At 41.4% G+C, this 18340-nt stretch overlaps 1 protein-coding gene across 1 annotated transcript in view; it reads right to left on the bottom strand.

Moving 5' to 3' along the window:
* Window positions 1-10589: 10589 nt before the first annotated feature.
* The window catches only part of LOC134601896 (extracellular calcium-sensing receptor-like), a 75277-nt gene continuing 67526 nt past the window's right edge, over window positions 10590-18340 (bottom strand). Inside the window, exons 3-5 of the mRNA XM_063446400.1 lie at window positions 15083-15310; window positions 11602-11725; window positions 10590-11518 (exon numbers count right to left, since the gene is read on the bottom strand). Coding sequence (XP_063302470.1) covers window positions 10590-11518; window positions 11602-11725; window positions 15083-15310 — 1281 coding nt within the window. The remainder of the gene's footprint in view (window positions 11519-11601; window positions 11726-15082; window positions 15311-18340) is intronic.

The following is an 18340-nucleotide window of genomic DNA, read 5'->3' as shown; positions in this document are numbered from 1 at the left end:
CTGTGAGATCCGTGGTGAATGAAGTGGAACGCATTTGCGTTCCAGTGATATATGGGACTTCCGCATGGCCGACAAGAATGAGGACACTTCCGGGTTGGTGGAACGCATATGCGTTCCACTGATGTTTTCCGGAACTCCATATATGGAGAGTGAAAACGGACTTTTCAAAATACAGCTGATCGGAATCAGCTGATAGAGGAAATTGACCCAAAAAAACGGCGGGAAGCCCTATAAAAAGAAGATGGAGTCCACAGAAGATTTGAAGCATCTCATCACTCCTGAGGAAGTCTGGAGGACAGACGAAACGCGTAGAGTGAGCTGTTTATTTGTTACTGTATTTTATTTATTTTATTTTATTGTGTACCTGTTTTTTCCTGCTGGATATTTCTTTGAGGGTTACCATACTCTACAGCGATGGGACAAACAGATTTGTACTGATGGGCCTTTTTATACCTTTTACATTGTAATTGCAAACATTAAAAGCTAATTTCATACTTTAATACAGTGCTATACTATGCCATTTTTTATCTTTTTCATGATACACTCATCATTCTTACTGTGAGAAAGTCGTGAAGATTCACGTATTTGATGTGCCTGAAAACCACTTCAATTCTGTGAGTGAGACTTATTATTAAGGGGCAATTTATGTTTTGACGTTAATCCCCTATGAGCGCATTTTCTTTTGTTTTATAGGCTTAGGTATATCCTGTATTTTCTAAAGTTGTTAGGAGACCCAGACAGTTCCCGATTCTGGTGCTTCCGAGATGAGCGGGGAGACAGGTTGGACCTTTTGTGGCAGAAGAGCGGCAGTTTTCCCCGGTTCCAGATAGGAAGTGATTCGGGGCGGAGGTACCTAGCCGGGGTACAGGGAGCTCTGCTACAATTGGTGGTAGCGGTGGGATAGCTTCCTAGCGACTGGGGAAATGTCCCTAGGGTACATGCACATCTTCTGGAGAGGGAGAGGGATAGCGCTAGCACTCGTGCAGCATCCTTGTTGGGAAAGGAGTTCCAGAGGAGAGTGTTGAAGGGATTGACTTTCTTCAGAGGCATTCCATAAGTAGAGGTGGCCATAGACTTGGAGCAGGCAAGCCTCTGACTCTTACTCAGAGTTTTTGTATGAGGTGCGGTAGCAACTGGCCTGGTATAGCTCTAATGTTTTGATGGAGACCTTACAGGCGAACTGGAACCAGGTGACCATCAATATACAAGCCAAGAGATTAAAGTGACCTGTGCGACCAGAGGCGCTTAAAATATAGTATAAACATGCAATATTAAATAGCAGCTACAACACTATAATGTGGTTCTCTCTAGTCAACCAAGTATTTAGAGTGTAGGTTGGAGATTTAGGTAGGGTGTGATAAAAATCAGTCCTCTCCCAAAAAACTCAGTGAGTGGAGCGCTAAAGCGTACTTACCCCTAAAAACAGGGGTGTCAAATGTCCCAAGTAGAAGTTGAGTACATAAAACAAAAAGATAAAAGTATAATAGTGAAGTATGCTAGGGCTGATGTGCAGGTCCTTAGGTAGAAAAAATGCAACACTGTTTTTAGGGGTAAGTATGCTTTAGCGCTCCACTCACAGAGTTTTTGGGGAGAGGACTGATTTTTATCACCCCCTGCCTAACTCTACAACCTGCACTCTAAATACAAGCCAAGAGAGACCACAAGTTCCTGATGGCTAAGACCAGGGGAGGAGGTCTCCAATGAAAAGAGCTTTATTTGTATATTTCAGAAAAAAAAAGAACAATCATATATATAGATGCCAATTACTCTCTATGAAAATCAATTAAAGTTGGTAGTTTTCATAAACACCACTAGAGGGCCCAATGTAAACTTGAATTGGACCAAAATGCTTTGTAAAAATATCAGAAAAAAATGAAAGTGGTGAAAATAGTAAAAAAAAAGTGGTTGCAAGTTAAGATTAGGTGGTGAATCTAATCTGTGAGGATGTGCCCACAGATTAAATTGACTTTACATCAGATCTCAATCAAGGGAGCAGAGGTAGTTATAGTTGGCTTCACTCCCCAGAGGGAGATTGCAACACACCGAGAGGTGGTAGAGGCAGCCAGCCTACTTCCCCAGCAGCAGAGTGCAACTTCAGCGGAAGAGTTGGCAGCAGGGTAGAGTGTTGCTAGACTATGTCAACAACAGTCAGTGGCGCAGGACTCTCGAGTATCAGCTACCGAAGTTGCATCCACCACTGCAGCTGAAGTGCTGGCTTAGGGACAGCTGGCCTCTTTCCCCAACTACTAAAAGAGGATATTTGTCCTGTATTTGTGGAGTGGACTACAGCCTCCACCAGTGTAATCCTTGGATGCTTGGAAGCCAGCCCAGATCTTAACCCCTGTGGCACGGGAACCCTGGCCACTCCACTACCTCCCCAGCAGCTGGCAGAGTTACTTGGATTGGAGACAGTCAGTTTCCCCCCCCCCCCCCCCCCCAGCGGCAGTGCTTGTTACAGGAAGAGGAGACCCCAGCAGCAGAGTTTTGAACAGGTAGAGGAGACAACCGGTGGCAGTGTACACTGCAGGGAGTGGAGACAGTCGGTCCCCCTCCTCAGCAGCAGTTGGAACTACCGGGAATAGAGACAGCCGGTCTGCAACCCCAGTGGCAGTCGGAGTTACCAGGAGCCGTGGATAAAGATGCCCCTCCACAGTGGCAGGATGAGTTACCGGGAGTGAGAACAGCAATTCTCTCTCCGGAGATGCAGCTTGGGTTGCCGGTAGTGGAGGTTGTCAGACTCCCTCCCTAACAAGACAATGTACGTATAGGATGGAACTTTGTTCAGGAGACTACAAGGTTGGCCGGACACTTTGAGGCGGGTTGCCAGACTAACTCAGTAAAAGAACAATTGGAGGTTTGGTACCTGGTTAGTCTACCTTTGGGGGGGGGGGGGGGGGGGATATGTAACAGTAGTCACTATCACTGGGAGCAGAAGGACACTTTACAATGGTTTCCAAATGGCTCCTATGTCTCAGTCACCCAGTGCCCATTATAGGTGTTTATACTGTGTGTGTGTATAATGTAAAATATTTTGTCTGCTCTCCTGTACTGCTGAGGATTGCTACCAACTAGTTGGATTTAGCTATGGAGCCTGTGTAGTACCCTCTGTTGGTAGCAACAGCAATATGCACTACCTAAATAGCAAGGCTAGGCAATTTGGGTATTCAGGTAGATTTTTATATTGCAAATTCTGCAGGTAGGAGAGATATTTTGTGCTTGTTATAAATATGTTACTTTGCTATTAGAATTTCCTGTATGTTTTGTGACATGTTTTATTATTTGAATTTTATTATGTTTGTCACAGCAATGTTTATGTAATGATCATATGGGCTAGTATCAAGTAAAATAACGTATGTTAGTTTGCCTGATTTGTAAGGATCCCAGTGACAGAGTTTTCAGACCTGTTTGTTGGTTGCAGGATCCCTCTAGCCCTGGGATAAAGCAAGAGAGCTAGGCCTGAGATCCGCAAGAGCTATAACATTGCAGGCGGATGTGGATACCTGCCTGGAAGAAGGACTGCAGTGTATGAGGCAGAGGGGACAATACCTTCCTGGAAGGAAAGCTGCAGCCTGGTCTATGAAAGATCTCCAGAAGGACCCTAGTCAAGCTTCGGTGACTGGGGCTGACGCGTTCCAGGTTCCTTGCAAGTGGCTGGGAAGAGGACTGGGTGGAGGTACTCAGTCAGAGTACAGGAGCTCCATCACAGTAAGTCACAGAATCTATAAAAGCTTCTGAGTTACTTGACATCGGTGGTGCTGTTGTAACTGCCCCAGATAAATACCTTGGCTTATTGCAGAAGAAGGAATGGTAAACTGGAGATCCAGATACTAGAGGAGGATTTTCCCCAGCTGGAGAATCCTGTTATCGTAAAACATTATTAAAAGCTTGTGTTGATAATAAAAGTACACATATTCAATTGATGTTATACTAATCCTTGAGGGCAGTCATACACCGAAGACCTCAGCATTCATTACAGCGCTGCATAATATGTTGGTGCTATATAAATAATTGTAATTTAACAAAAATGAAATTCAGTCACTGCTTCTTATCTTATTTTCCTAACAAAACCAACTTTAATGCTACAGTACTGTAACAAATGCAAATCAAATCTTATTAGCAAAATCAACTTCCCATTCTACCTTCCTCTTGAATAGATTATGGAAGTGAAAATGATTAATTGTGAGAAAGCATGTATTAATCTACAATGATATAATTGTAGTAATAAGGGGAGATGATTATTTTGACTTACCCTGGTATTATTTGTTTTAATTTAAATTTTTTTTTTGTATGAATTTTGTAGTATATGTATATAAGGTGTTGAATCAACAGGCAGTGGAAATAGCAGTACCTCATAGATATGTGCACCAGTGAAATTTTTGTTTTGTACGAATAATTTCGTACTGAATAAAAATGTGATTAGTCAATCCTGAATTTTTTCCGTAAACCATTCGTTTTCAAAATGAAATGAAGTTTTCGCTACCAGCTCCCTCCTTGTAATGAAATGATATTAATTCCTACCCCCCCACCCACATAAAAACCGATGGGGGTCACTATGACCCCCATATTAATAAAAGGGAGGTTAAATCCTCCCACATGCCCCTACTTGTGGCATGTTGGGAGTAGGGGCATGTTGCTTAAACAGAGAGCAGCCAGTGGCTGCTTTCTGTAATTTAACACTAAATATAAATCAGTATTGGGGTCACTATGACCCCCATATTGATAAAAGGAAGGTTAATTCCTCCAGCATGCCCCTACTATTTGTGGTCCCCACCCATGACCGGCGGGTGGGGACCGGCGGGTGGGGACCACCAGCGGGTGAGGACCACAAATTATAAAGTGACTAGGTGTCCCCAAGCTCCTTGTCACTCCACCCTCCAATAAAAATACCATGAATGCAACCAATCAGTGTTATGAGCCAAATTAAATAGCATGGATTATTTCTAAAGAACTTTTCCACATTGTGAAAAATAACTTAGAGCATTCTGATTGGTTGGATTCCAAGCCAACCAATCAGAGTGCTGTGACAGGTAAATATAGAGGTTTATCCATCAGTCTCTTCATTTACCTGTCAGAGCATCTGATTGGTTGGCTTAGAATCAACCAATCAGAATGCTCTAAGTCAAATTGCAGGGCGTTGGAAGACTTTATAAGCCATTCCCTGCCCTGCAGAGCTTATTCTGTGTGGAGCCCTCCATGGCCCCAATACTGCTGCAAGAAAGTCTGAGCTCCATCAGCTGATTGTCTGCACTAAGCAAAGCCTGATTTCAGAATTATCAAGCCCCAATACTGCTGCAAGAAAGTTTGAGCTCCATCCGCTATTTAATTCATATTAGAATAAAGGGTTATGCCCGGCGAAGGATTGTTTACCCAGATTGTGACTCTTCTCAAGCCTAGTAAGGATCCAAATAAATGTGACAATTTTCATTGTATTTCATTGCTCAACAACAATACCAAATTATATACCAAAGTTTTGGCTACTAGGTTGGCCAAAATAATCCCTAATCTTGTTAAAAACAATCAGGTTGGATTTGTGTTAGACAGACAAGCCACGGATGGCACTAGGAGGTTTATCAATGTTATTCATCAAATTAGAACAGATCAAGCGCCTTCTCAGCTTCTTTCATTGGACGCGGAGAAGGCATTCGATAGAATACATTGGGGATACTTGAAAGAGGTTTTGTTTAAATTTGGTTATATTACTCCACTAGTAAATGCAACATTTGCTCTGTATCACCATCCTACAGCTAGAGTGCCGGCCACAGGTTTCATCTTACTAGTGGTACAAGACAGGGTTGTCCCCTGTCCTCTTTATTTATTCTGGTGATGGAACCCCTGGCCGAATTAATTAGGAATGACCAGAAGATAGAGGTTGCGATTGATGGTGTCACTCATAAGATTGGACTCTTTGCAGACGATATAATTTTGTCTTTAACGAACCCGGTTGCGTCTCTTGATTCCTTGATGCACATATTAAAACAATTTGGGTATGTTTCCTATGATAAACTCAATGAAACTAAGAAGCAGGCTTTTCCCTGTATTGTTCCACGGCCTGTCATGGATGGTCTGAGAGATGCCTTCAATTTTGAGTGGAGGGAATAACATGTGGTTTACTTGGGCATTAGCTTAACCAAAAACCTGTTGAACATGCATGCGTGTAACTTGGCAAAAGTCTGGCCAAAACTACAGAAGGAGATGAACAGATGGAGGGAGCTGGAGATATCATGGCTGGGTAAAATACATTCATTAAAGATGGATATTCTCCCGAGAATACTATACTTTTTAAGGGCCACCCCACTGTCTATCCCACTTTCCTTTTTTAAGAAACTTTATTTGGCTATTGTAGCAGACTGTGTGTTACTGCACAGTATTTTATTGTTGGCTGTCCCTACCCCTAATTGTTAAAGTATTTCATTCCATCCTCCATGATTCAGTACACTGAGAAAAGAACCAGGTAATCCCCTATCTGTTGTGTCATTCGTCTGGTTGTTCGGTAAAAATGTACTTTGAACCATCTGAAGTTGTGCCATTCGACAAATGAACAAACTACCGAACAACCAGGCCACCCCGGAGAGGAGCGTGGCACTAATTGACCTCCCCTATCGTTATTCACTTTACCTCAATTGACAATTACCCGAACGCACTATGTATTCCCTGGGTGGCCGCCGTTCAGCATACGAACACGTGGCGGTGGCCATCTTGCCATACGAACGCACCAGCAGTGTTTGGTCACCGAGTGTCTGGTCAGGCAAGCCTAGTAGGATCAAATTGTCTACACTGTAACATTTTAGAGAAAATGGTGGTTTGGGTGTACCTGAAGTTATTATTTTGCAAAGAATGCCACACAGGCCTTTAAGTATAATCTGACTGCCGATCTACCTCAGTGGTTATTAGTTGAAAAAGAAAAGTAACTTCCATATTCGACTAAGGCACATATTCCCATATGTGGTGGCATTGCCATGTTTACAATTATTTTGGAAGAATGTACATACAATAATCAGGGATATTACTCCGTCTGTTGTGAATTTGACTCCAGAACTATGTTTATTCAAGTCTTTTTGTGAAAACTTTACCAGGGATACAATAATGGTAGGCCACGTCTTGATAGCGACCACTATGGTAAGAATCTGACTTAATTCCTACTATTAAAAAGGTATTAACATTGGTCCTAGAGCATAAGTGCTATGAGATGCACCTCAGATTGCCATCAAACACAACAGCATCATTAACTTACCACTGGAACATACTCTTTATCTTGAAATTTTAGCTGGATTGTAGTTTATGTGCCTCTCCTTTTACTCTTGTTCTGTTTGTACACTATTTATCGCCAGTACATGTACATGTATGAATAATGTATTATAACAAACCTTTTATTGCCAACTTACTGTACCTTATTCTGTCTGCACCCTAAGCCGTTTCGAAGGCCTCTCATTATGCATTCTGAAAATCCTGTTCTTTCTTTTGATAACTGAAAACTGCAGCTACGTTCCAGAGAACATATTCCTGAGAATACAGAGACTCAGCTCTAGCAGACAGACTGATGATAGGTTTGTTGTCATGAGCCATGTGCGCAAATTGCTTTTAAAAAATTATAGAATATATTAGGGAAGTCTTGGGATCACTTATTATAAAAGCTTCTTGTTTTTTGGTCACGACACAGGCAATACACTCTGATGTTGGAAATGTTCTGGATGACATGGATTTCACATAAAAGATCCTATGTTCGATTCAAAACAGCCGCAGTTCTAAAAAAAATGCTTGATAATAAACATTCAACATGGAAGCAAAAAAAATACACAAAAGCAAAAAAGATACTACTCTGCAATTAGCCTTTTGCCCTAAAAGTGCTATTATTTTGCACCACTGATTACTGCACATGGAGTAAAAATTCATATACAAGATCACTCATGTACAAGATCACTCATGTACAAGATCATTCATGTACAAGATCACAGTTGATAAAGAATGATAAATATATATATATATTTATCATTCTTTATCAACTGTGATCTTGTACAATTTTACAAACTGACAAAATGTCAGTGAATCCTGTCTCAATTACGTGATTGAGCACATTGTGTGAGGTAGTAGCTGATGTGACATAACGTAAGTAGTTTTTAAGCATCTTTATCATTTTGTGATCTATTTATTTTCAGAAGATATGTGGTGGACTACTCACATAGTAACAGAGCATAACGTCAGTATTTTAAAAGATTAGTCTAGTTCATCATTATAGCTGTAAGAGCATTATGGAAGATGTAATACACGACATCGGAGTTACGAACATTGCCTAACCCTGGTCTAGTTCATTAATTAACTTAGCCAAAGCCCTGTGAGAATTGCTGAATCAAAGCTTACGGTTACAAATGTTGCCCCATGTCGATCAAATCAGACACATTTCAGGGGCTAATTGAGGATGCCAAGCTCAAGCTCAAAATATAGATTCTCTTATTTCTCCTTAGCCTATAGAAAGATTTAACATACATTTTTTTAGTATATATACATGTAATTGCTCCTTTTTGATGGACTATTTGAGAAGTGCAATATGGAAACTCAGTGTAGACATCTGCTTATCTCTGTCAGTATAAGCGAACCTGTTTCTTTCTTTGTATGTACCTGCCATACTGTGCTGGAACCATGGGCGTCCACAGGACTTTTTCCGGGGGGGGGGAGGGGGGGAGGGCATAATTATAATGACACCCATGTTTGGTCCCTTTTTCAGTGTCATGAAAGGGAAGGGGCATAGTCATTATCACATAAAGCCAGCGTGAATATCGTTTTCACAACTATGGTGTCAGGAATACATGTTTGTATTCCTGACGCTATAGTGTTCCTTTAAACAAATTAAAGGAACATGCTTGTCACCATAACAACTTAATCTAAATGAAAATGATTTGATGCCAAGAAGCCCCTGGGTGCTCTCTTTCCTTTAAGGGGTTAAACTGCTCTCAAATGGTTTAACCCCAAAGGCTTCCTCCAGCTCCAGATCTCCAAGTCGTTCAGTGGTATTCAGCTTCTGAAATGGAGTGTCAGGAAGTGCAGATTGACGTCAGGAATGGGCACCGCTGATTGGCTTGAGTAGTCAGTTTATGCTAAGCTAATCGCTAGTTCCCGGTTCATAAAAATGTTTTACTTTTTTATGAATGGGGAGCTACTGATTGGCTTAGAGTTCCAGCTGACCACTCTAGCCAGTCAGCGACACCCCTACCCAGCGGAACTCTGTGCTTCCTGACACTCAGTAAATAAAAGTGAACACATTAACACTGATATTTTTTTTACCTGGGGAGATGAGAAGGTACAAAGTTTCCCTGCCAGGTACCAAAGCCTTATGATGTGGTGACCAGAATAAAGTGGAGGGTTCACTTCACTTGTCCTTCCTGCTCCAGTCTCCTTTTCTTTCCTTCATTTGACACAGTCTTCTTCTTCTTCTGACATTGTCTTCTCTCCTCCTTGGCTCCTTCTGCTCCTTTACCTTTCTGCTACTTTCTGCTTATTTTGCGCCCTTCTGCCCCTTTCTCTTTATGATCCCTTTCTCCTCATTGCTACCTTTTTCTGCTCCTTCTCCTACTTTACATTTGTTCTCCTTCTGTAGATGGATTCCCCCATCTCTCACTTACCTGATCTACAGGCTGTCTCTCCCCTCCCCCTCCCTCTATAGGCTGCCCCCCATGCCTCACTTCCCTGATCTGTAGGCTGCCCCCCATGCCTCACTCCCCTGATCTATTGGCTGCCCCAGGCCTCAATTCCCTGATCTATTGGCTGCCCCCCCATGCCTCACCTCCCTGATCTATAGGCTGCCCCCATGCCTCACTTCCCTGATCTATAGGCTGCCCCCCATGCCTTACTTACCTGATCTGTAGGCTGTCTCTGCTGGCTGCATGTCCTGCTCCCCTGTGGTTTTAGTCAGCAGAGAGAAGCAGGGATAAGATGTAGCTTTCTATCCCTGTCTCTCTCCATACACAGCGCCGGCACCGGTATTGCAGTGCATTTTCAATCTCACACAAAAAATAGCAGAACAAGTTGAAAAATCCCACGGATGCCGATGGCTGGAACATTCATGCCTCACACGGGGAGGTCAGAATCAATCTGCTTTACATTGCACCTGCCTCTGTGAGCTTGCTACTATATCTGTCAGTCTGCATCTGTCTGCTTGAGTCTGTCACTTAATGAGAATATCTCTATCTAACACTGCCTCGGCCTTTTTGTCTGGATGATCCTATGTTTGTGTGCCTGTTTCAGAATACAGTTAGAGAGATTAGAAACATGTATATATTTTTATTTTTAGCAATTATAACAATCATTTTAATTTATTTGTGCAGTAAGTGGTAATTGAGGTGAACTCCATAATTCTAATCTAGGTCTCCACACAAACACACATATTTTGGGCTAAATTAAGTACACATATTCATATAGTAAGTGTATTTATTAACCAAATTTATGTTTGATATATTTGAGAGTCTATAAATTCTTTAAACTGAAGTAGTCCTTCCACCCATTGCTTCTGTCATTAAATGTCTCTTATTTTTTTACATAGTGCTCATATAATATACAATACATTACAACAAACTTTATAATATTAATTTTTTTCAGCTTTAAAAACTTTTGACCTTTTTAGTCACATTTCTCTCTTTCCCCATGAGATGTTCTTTGGAATTCATGTGAGGTTGAAACAATATGATAAAACATTTAGGGACAAACATGCAGATAACCAGAGCCCAGCTTGATGATAGAATAGCAAACAGTTCCATGGCTACTGTGTACATGCCTCGGGCACTGAGTGAGGCTGGAATATAGGACAACCAAACACTAAGGAAGGCAAGCATGCTGAAGGTGATGAACTTGGCCTCATTGAAGCTATCTGGTAGTCTTCTGGACAAAAAAGCAACAATGAAACTGATGGTGGCAAGAAGACCTAGGTATCCCAACATACACCAGAAGGCAAAGGGTGAACCTTCATTACATTGAATGACTATAATTCCAGATTTTATTTGGGTGTTGTCCTCCACGAAAGGAGGTGAGAGCAAAAGCCATAGGATGCAAATGAAAGTCTGAATAACAACACATAGAACAACACTGTAATAATACACCAGAGGTCTAGTCCACTTTTTCAAGCTGCTGTCTGGTTTTGTGGCCTTGAAGGCTAAAACTACCATAATGGTTTTGGCCAAGATACAGGATACACCTAGAGCAAAAACAATGCCAAATGTAACCTGTCGCAAAAGACATTTCACATGTTGGGGTTGTCCAATGAAAATCAGTGCACAGAGGAAGCACAAAGATAGGGATATCAAGAGAAGACAACTTAGAGAGTAATTGTTGGCTCGAACAATGGGAGTAGTCTTATAACGAATAAAAAGTACAAAGATAGCAATTGGAACTAATGAAGAGGAAACACTTGCAACAGCTAATGTTGTACCTAAGGAATCTTCATAGGAGAGAAATTCGTGAGGTTTAGGCATACAAACGTTTCGTTGTAAATTTGGCCACATATCCCATGGACATTTAGAGCAATCTACAGAGTCTGAAATATAAGTAGACAAAATGAAAATTGTAGCTAGCTCTTCTTCTGAATAAGGCACACTATTAATGTCTCTTCTTCTGTACCTGTTTGGTTAGAGATCTCGCCTTGTGGACAAAGAACACATTGAAAACAACATGCCGGTTTTCCAGATATGGAAGACTTTCTATATCCTGTTGAACAGCTGTCACTGCAAACTGAGATAGGAATCTGGAATAATTAATACGTTTATTGCATGTTAACATTTGTGTATGGTTTAAGAATCCTTTTTGATTTGGTAATGTGTATTAGCTTTTTTCCATTTTTTAATACTGCATGTGAAATGCACAAGTGCATAGTTACTGTACTTTACAAAATACAGCATAGATCTGACTTACTGAGCAAGGTATCATTAATAATGGTTATATTAAAAAAGTCTTAGAGTGCATGAAAAGGTCTTAGTATCCCAGGGTGCTTAAAGGACACTATAAGCACCCAGATCACTTCAGCTCGCTGAAGTAGTCTGGGTGCACCTTCACAATTCCCTTATCACTGCAATTAATATTATTATTACCTGCCAGGGTTAACAACATCTCTAGTGACTGTTTTGAATAAACTGCAATAATTACCTGCATTCTGGGTTGTTAGGAGAATATTGGTCACCTAACTTATGCTGGATGTCCTCACACTATGCATCCATTGCAGCACGAAACCCCCAGCATTCCTATGAGGAAAGTCCTAATGTGAGTGCCGAGCATGCGCATTAGGTCCCCTCCACCAATATCAGGAATCAGGTAAGTGACAGAAGGGTTTTTTAACCCTTTGTGCACCACGGGTCGGCCGGAGAGGGGGGCATTATAGGGAGCTATAGTGCCAGGAAAACAACTATGTTTCCCTGGAACTATAGTTTTCCTTTAACCCCTTAAGGACACATGACATGTGTGACATGCCATGATTCCCTTTTATTCCAGAAGTTTGGTCCTTAAGGGGTTAAGCAAGTTTTAAGAGTGAACAAGTACATTCTCTGTACTTGTAATTAGATTTAGATTCTTAGAACTTCAAATTCTTAAACCAGGTGGCTTTTGAGCTTTTGAGTCCCATAATGCTGAGTTACTTCTTTTAATATTCTGTTTTAATATAAAATGGAGATGCTGAATTAACAGCGGCACAGATGATGCAACCGCAGCATGGCCCATTTCTCTCATGGTGCCCCAAACACTTCCCTGCTGTCAAACACTGACACTACAAACAATACACCCGGGCATTCATACTCCAACATTAAACAGAAACACATACCTGTGTTCAAACGCCACACTGCACACTAAAACAGCCTGGCATGCAAACACCAACAATACACACAAACAGCTCTGATTTTTAAATACTAAAGCTAAAGACCATGCCACTGAATTCAAAAACCAACACTATACACAAAAATAGCCCTGCATGCACCAACACTACTCACAAACACATCTACCCACTTTCAAATACTAACATTACAATAAACACACCACTGCATTAAAATATATCCCTGCAACCATGGGCAAATGTTAAATCTACAGCATTCAAACTATCATCAGTTGTTGAGTTGTAAGACAATCAAGATCTTACTGATGCCCCATACGACAGGGTTAAGGATAGTGTAAGTTTTAAGGTAAAGTAAGGGTTTATAGTTTTTGAGTAGTGCAGAGCTTAGTATTACTGTAATGTAGGATTTAATGTTTTGGAATTGTGTAGTATGAGGTTAATATTTAGTGACAGAGTAGGGTTTTGTAGAGTTTTCTGTGTAGTGTAGTATAGGAGTTAATACTAGTGATAGTATCGTATAGTGCAAGTGTTAACGACCTCCCGCACACTTTCAAATCTTCCCCAGGCCTAAAATACTTTAAGAGATCTGTGACAAAACCCCTATTTTGCCTTCCCTAGAGACATTCTCCTCCTCATTTCTGGAATCTGTTTAAACTTTGGTTCTCTTATCCTCCTCACATTCGGGATTATAAAGTACTGAATACCGACCACCCCCCTGGCTCATTAAGTTCAAAGAAACCGCAAGAATTAAGTGCTCTCTCTGTGTTGCCGCCATTCGTATAACCGAACCCCATGTGGTGGAGAAAATGGTAGCCATCTTGTTGTACGAAAACAGGCAGAGTGACATGGTCGTCGAGTGTCTGGAACTCTGAGGCGGACACTTGACGGCGCAAACAACGGCAAAACCATGCGAAAGCCTGCTTCCATTTGCGGCAAGCCAGGAGAGCGCTCTTCGGTAAGTTTGTTAGGATGGACCTCACGAACAAACGCTATGAATGAGCCAGGGGAACCGTTCGCCTTTTCGTACATTTTGGAACTCCCGAACAGGACCATCCGCTACTTCTAGAACTGTGGAATATATTCCTTTATGCAAATTATGTATTTTTGTGTGTTTTCTGTAAATTGTCATTTTTGGCTAGTCATGGTGACATGGCATTTTGGGGACATTTTGTGGGTGTTTGTGGGAGTTTCATGGGCATGTTTTTGTGTCCTTTTGACCCTGGATTAAAACAGAACAGTTTACCCCTTCATGAGGTCTTGGCTCATGTTTGGGGGATTGGGAGCCATATTCACTATATTCACTACTATGCCTTTGACTTGGATGATTCTTTCATGGATATGCTCAGCTGGAGTATTGAGATTCGTTACAAGATCCCTCTCTACATATCTCAAAACAGAATGTTCCTGTCATGGTAGATTATATGTTTCTTACCTGTTCTATGTTACTTTTTGTGTATATATTGTGCATTAATATAGTTTTTTTTCTTTTATTGCACTCTATTGTATCAATGCAATGTTTTGTGGACCCAGGACATACTTGAAAATGAGAGAAATCTCAATGTATCTTTCCTGGTAAAATATTTACAAGGAAACGTTTGTGATATTCTGTCCTTCAAATAAATACCAGTAGCACCTTGGTGTGCACACAGCCTCTTGTTTGTTCTATCTACCCTGGTAACGTATTTTATAAATAAATAAATACATTGTAGTAGACAATGCTTAATGTATTGTGTAGTGTAAGGGTTAATGCTTAGTGTTGCATTTTAGGGTGATGTAGGGGTTAATGTTTAATGTTATGTTTTAGGGTGATGTAGGGGTTAATGTTTAATGTTCAGTAGATGTTGTAGAGTTAGTGGTTAATGTTTAGTGTTCAGTAGATATTGTAGAGGGTTAGTGTGTAGTCTGGTTTAGAATGCTAGGCACATAGGTGTAATATGTAGCCTATAGTGTGCTAGGCACATGCTGTAAGGACAGCTGCCTAAAATTAGTAGGAGTTTATTCCTGAGCAGCATCGATTTCATCTGCTGCAACTCAAATGGCTGCAGGTGTTGGTCAGCAGTGCAGCGCCCACTAAACTCAGAAGTATTCATTTCATGTATGTCCCAATTCTGCTTGGAGAACGGAGATCTGTGAATTATTTCTTGTTCATTATGGGAAATAATTGCACAGTTGACAATCCATTACCATCTATAAAGTTTGGGATTTAAATCAAGTCAAAGGAAAAAATAAAACGTGTACATTTCACATATTTGCCACACATTCTTAATGTCTTTGCTATATCACCTGTTTTTCACCATTGCCCCACTGAACAGCATTTGTGTCAATAGTAAAAGCATTTCCGCTGTCCGCTGCGGTATCATAACTGCCCACGGTGACCTGTCTGATTCTTCCATCAGGACTGAGCTGCCAATTTACAATATCATACAAGGCTGGGGGATCTCCATTCTCATTGAAGAACAATTCCCTCCCACTGCTCATCCTAAGATGAACTCTCTTCATATAATGTAAAAGCTGTTCAGAGAAAACAGAAGCCAGGTACATTTACTACGTTTACTACTGCAAGTATTAAAAAATACATTTTACTGATATCATTTCATCAGTTTAATCAGTTGGCATATGAAATTATAGAAGTAATGAATAACGGGGGGTGCAAAAATAAACAACAGTACATAGAAATATTTACTTATTAGTATGAGTGTAGAGCCTCCTGACCTTTCTGAACAAACAATATAAAAGAAATCATAGCATATTACTGTATATCAGCAAATATAGATCTATTCAAGAGGTAATAGGTCACTCACACTCTCCAGAGCCACAACAAGCAGGTTCTGGCTATGATGGCAGTTGAATAAATAGCTTATTCAGGCTGTGAGCTTCCCTTCTATGAAGTCTCCTTCCTGGTACCGCATACAATATGAGGATATCCAATGTAGTAAAAGTGAAATAAACTTTACTTGTATGAAAACAAACAGGAAACAGCAATTGAATAAGCTAAAAAAGGTAAATAAAAGTCCACAAACACTAACACGTTTCAACCTGGATCAGCCTTTTTCAAAGTGTATATCATATGTGCAGAGACACGTGCAGAGATAAAATTACTCATGTAGACTGAAATACACACTGTCCCAAGCAGACACACATACACACACTAGGCCAAGCACACACACACACACACACATATAACTGATGCAGACTGTCACACATACACACACTGACCCAAGCAGATACACACTGACCCAAGCAGACACACACACACACAGTGACTAAAGCAGACACACACTGATCCAAGCAGACACACACACAGACACACTGACCCATGCAGACACACACACATTAGCCCAAGCAGACACACCCACACACACACACACTGTCAGATGCCGACTGGCACACATACACACTGACCCATGCAGACACACACACATTGATCCAAGCAGACACACACATTGATCCAAGCAGACACACACTGACTCAAGCAGACACACACACACACTGACCCAGGCAGACACACACACACACTAACTGATGCAGACTGGCACACATGCACACTGACCCATGCAGACACACACACACATTGATCCAAGCAAACACACACACAGATACAACAATACTAGTTAAAGCAGGCTAACATTCTTAAAACACACACTATCACACAAAACGCTATCTTACCTTAATGTCATATTGGCTCTCTATGTCTCTCTGTAAGAGCAAAAAACAAGTTGCTGGAGAGTGCTGAGAACCGAAAACAGCTAAATTAGCCTGCCCTTCGGTGGGTCCCCATTCAGTTTGCAAGCTGGTTTTAGCTCATCTTGTGCCATTACAGAGAGAATCAGGCCATGCATCTCAGACTGATTATATCCAAAATACAGGCCAACTGTCTCTGCACGAGAGATACAGCAACTCCAGATGATCGTTTCAACCTTGTTAGGCATCATCAGTGAGGTATAGCCAATATCCCTCTACGCAAGGAACTTGTTGGCATTTCGGATCTGGACTGCCCGTATGGGTGGGACCAGTCTGATATGTTTCAGAGATGTTTTCTCTGTAATGGCACAAGATGAGCTAAAACCAGCTTGAGATCTGAGCGGGGACCCACCAATGGGCAGGTTATTTCAGCTGCTGTCCGTTCTTAGTATACTCTTGAGCCCCGTTTTTTTGCTCTCCATAAATTTAAAGGGTAATTCAGACGTGAACCCCTTGCTCATGGTGCCTAGAGAGATATCAGCTATGACTCACTGATGATGCCTAACAAGGCTGAAAAAAATGTCTGGGGTTGCTGTGTCTCTCGTGCAGAGGGAACTTGCTGGCATTTCAGATCTGGACTGCCTGTATGTGTGGGACCAATCTGATATGCTTCAGATATGTTCTCTCTGTAATGGCACAAAATGAGCTAAAACCAGCTTGAGATCTGAGAGGGGACCCACCCAATAGAGCAGGCTATTACAGCTGCTGTCTGTTCTCAGTATACTCTTGCATCCTGTTTTTTATGTCTCTCTGTAAAGCTGCTGCCGGCGCCCCTTTACAAGCCTTTACATTTGTGTGAGGGGCAAATAAGGCCGTAAGGGAAATAAAAGGGGGGAATAAGTCGGTTGTGGTGTGCCGGAACTGACGTAGGTGTAGGCCTGTAATAAAAAAGGGCAAACACTAGATACCTGTTTAAAACAATCAACAAAACCTTAATTGCCTAGCTGAACGGTAAAAGCCGAGCGAGTAAATAGGTGCCCGGCACTTTAAACGGCACTCTGACTAGTGCAAGGGGAAGTAAGGTATATTAACCATGTTGGCCATCTAGTGTGGACTAAGTGTGGGGTAGAGAAGGTAATCAATAGACTGCATGAATTGGTGAGATTTCCTGAGAAAATGCTGCAAGATGACGTGGTGACTGTGGAAAATATATGGGACCACAAAAAACTGTGAAAGCAGGAATGGCGGCTCGACAACTAGACTACATAGTTACCTGCCCCCCCAAAAAAAGAAAAGAGACTAGCATCCCCCAATTCCGGCCTACCTCACATTTGTGATTAAACGGTTGATCCAAAAGAAGGCGAAAAACCCAGTTTGAACCACTTTCCAATTTGCAAAAAGCTAGGGAAAAAATCCTTCTTGACCCCAGAATGGCAGTCGGATTTATCCTTGGATCAAGCAGTTATCGCCCTACATTGAAGGTTGATGCCCGGTTCGTGATGACAGGCATTAAATAGGTCTGATAGTGATTAAAATACTTGGATGTTGATGGGAAATCTGGAAATTGAAAATTCACAGAACCTGAGACGCCTTGAGAATGGTGATAAACTGGCATGAGGACATGAAACTGCATGTGAATAGAAACCTGTACAACATGTAAAGTTGTAGACTGGATATGTAGAGTTGATGCAAGTAAGAGGTGGCAAAAAAAAAGTGAAAACCAATCGCAGATAACATATCAACAGAGACAGTAACATTATATGTGAGACAGGAACCTTGAAGGGGAAGAAGATCCTAACACATGCACTGCGAGTGCTAGAAAGACAACAGCTAGACGTGAAAGATGTCGACCACGAGCTT

This window comes from Pelobates fuscus, chromosome 3, assembly GCF_036172605.1.
Source record: "Pelobates fuscus isolate aPelFus1 chromosome 3, aPelFus1.pri, whole genome shotgun sequence".
Lineage (NCBI taxonomy): Eukaryota > Metazoa > Chordata > Amphibia > Anura > Pelobatidae > Pelobates > Pelobates fuscus.
This window is presented reverse-complemented; position numbering and strand designations above follow the sequence as displayed.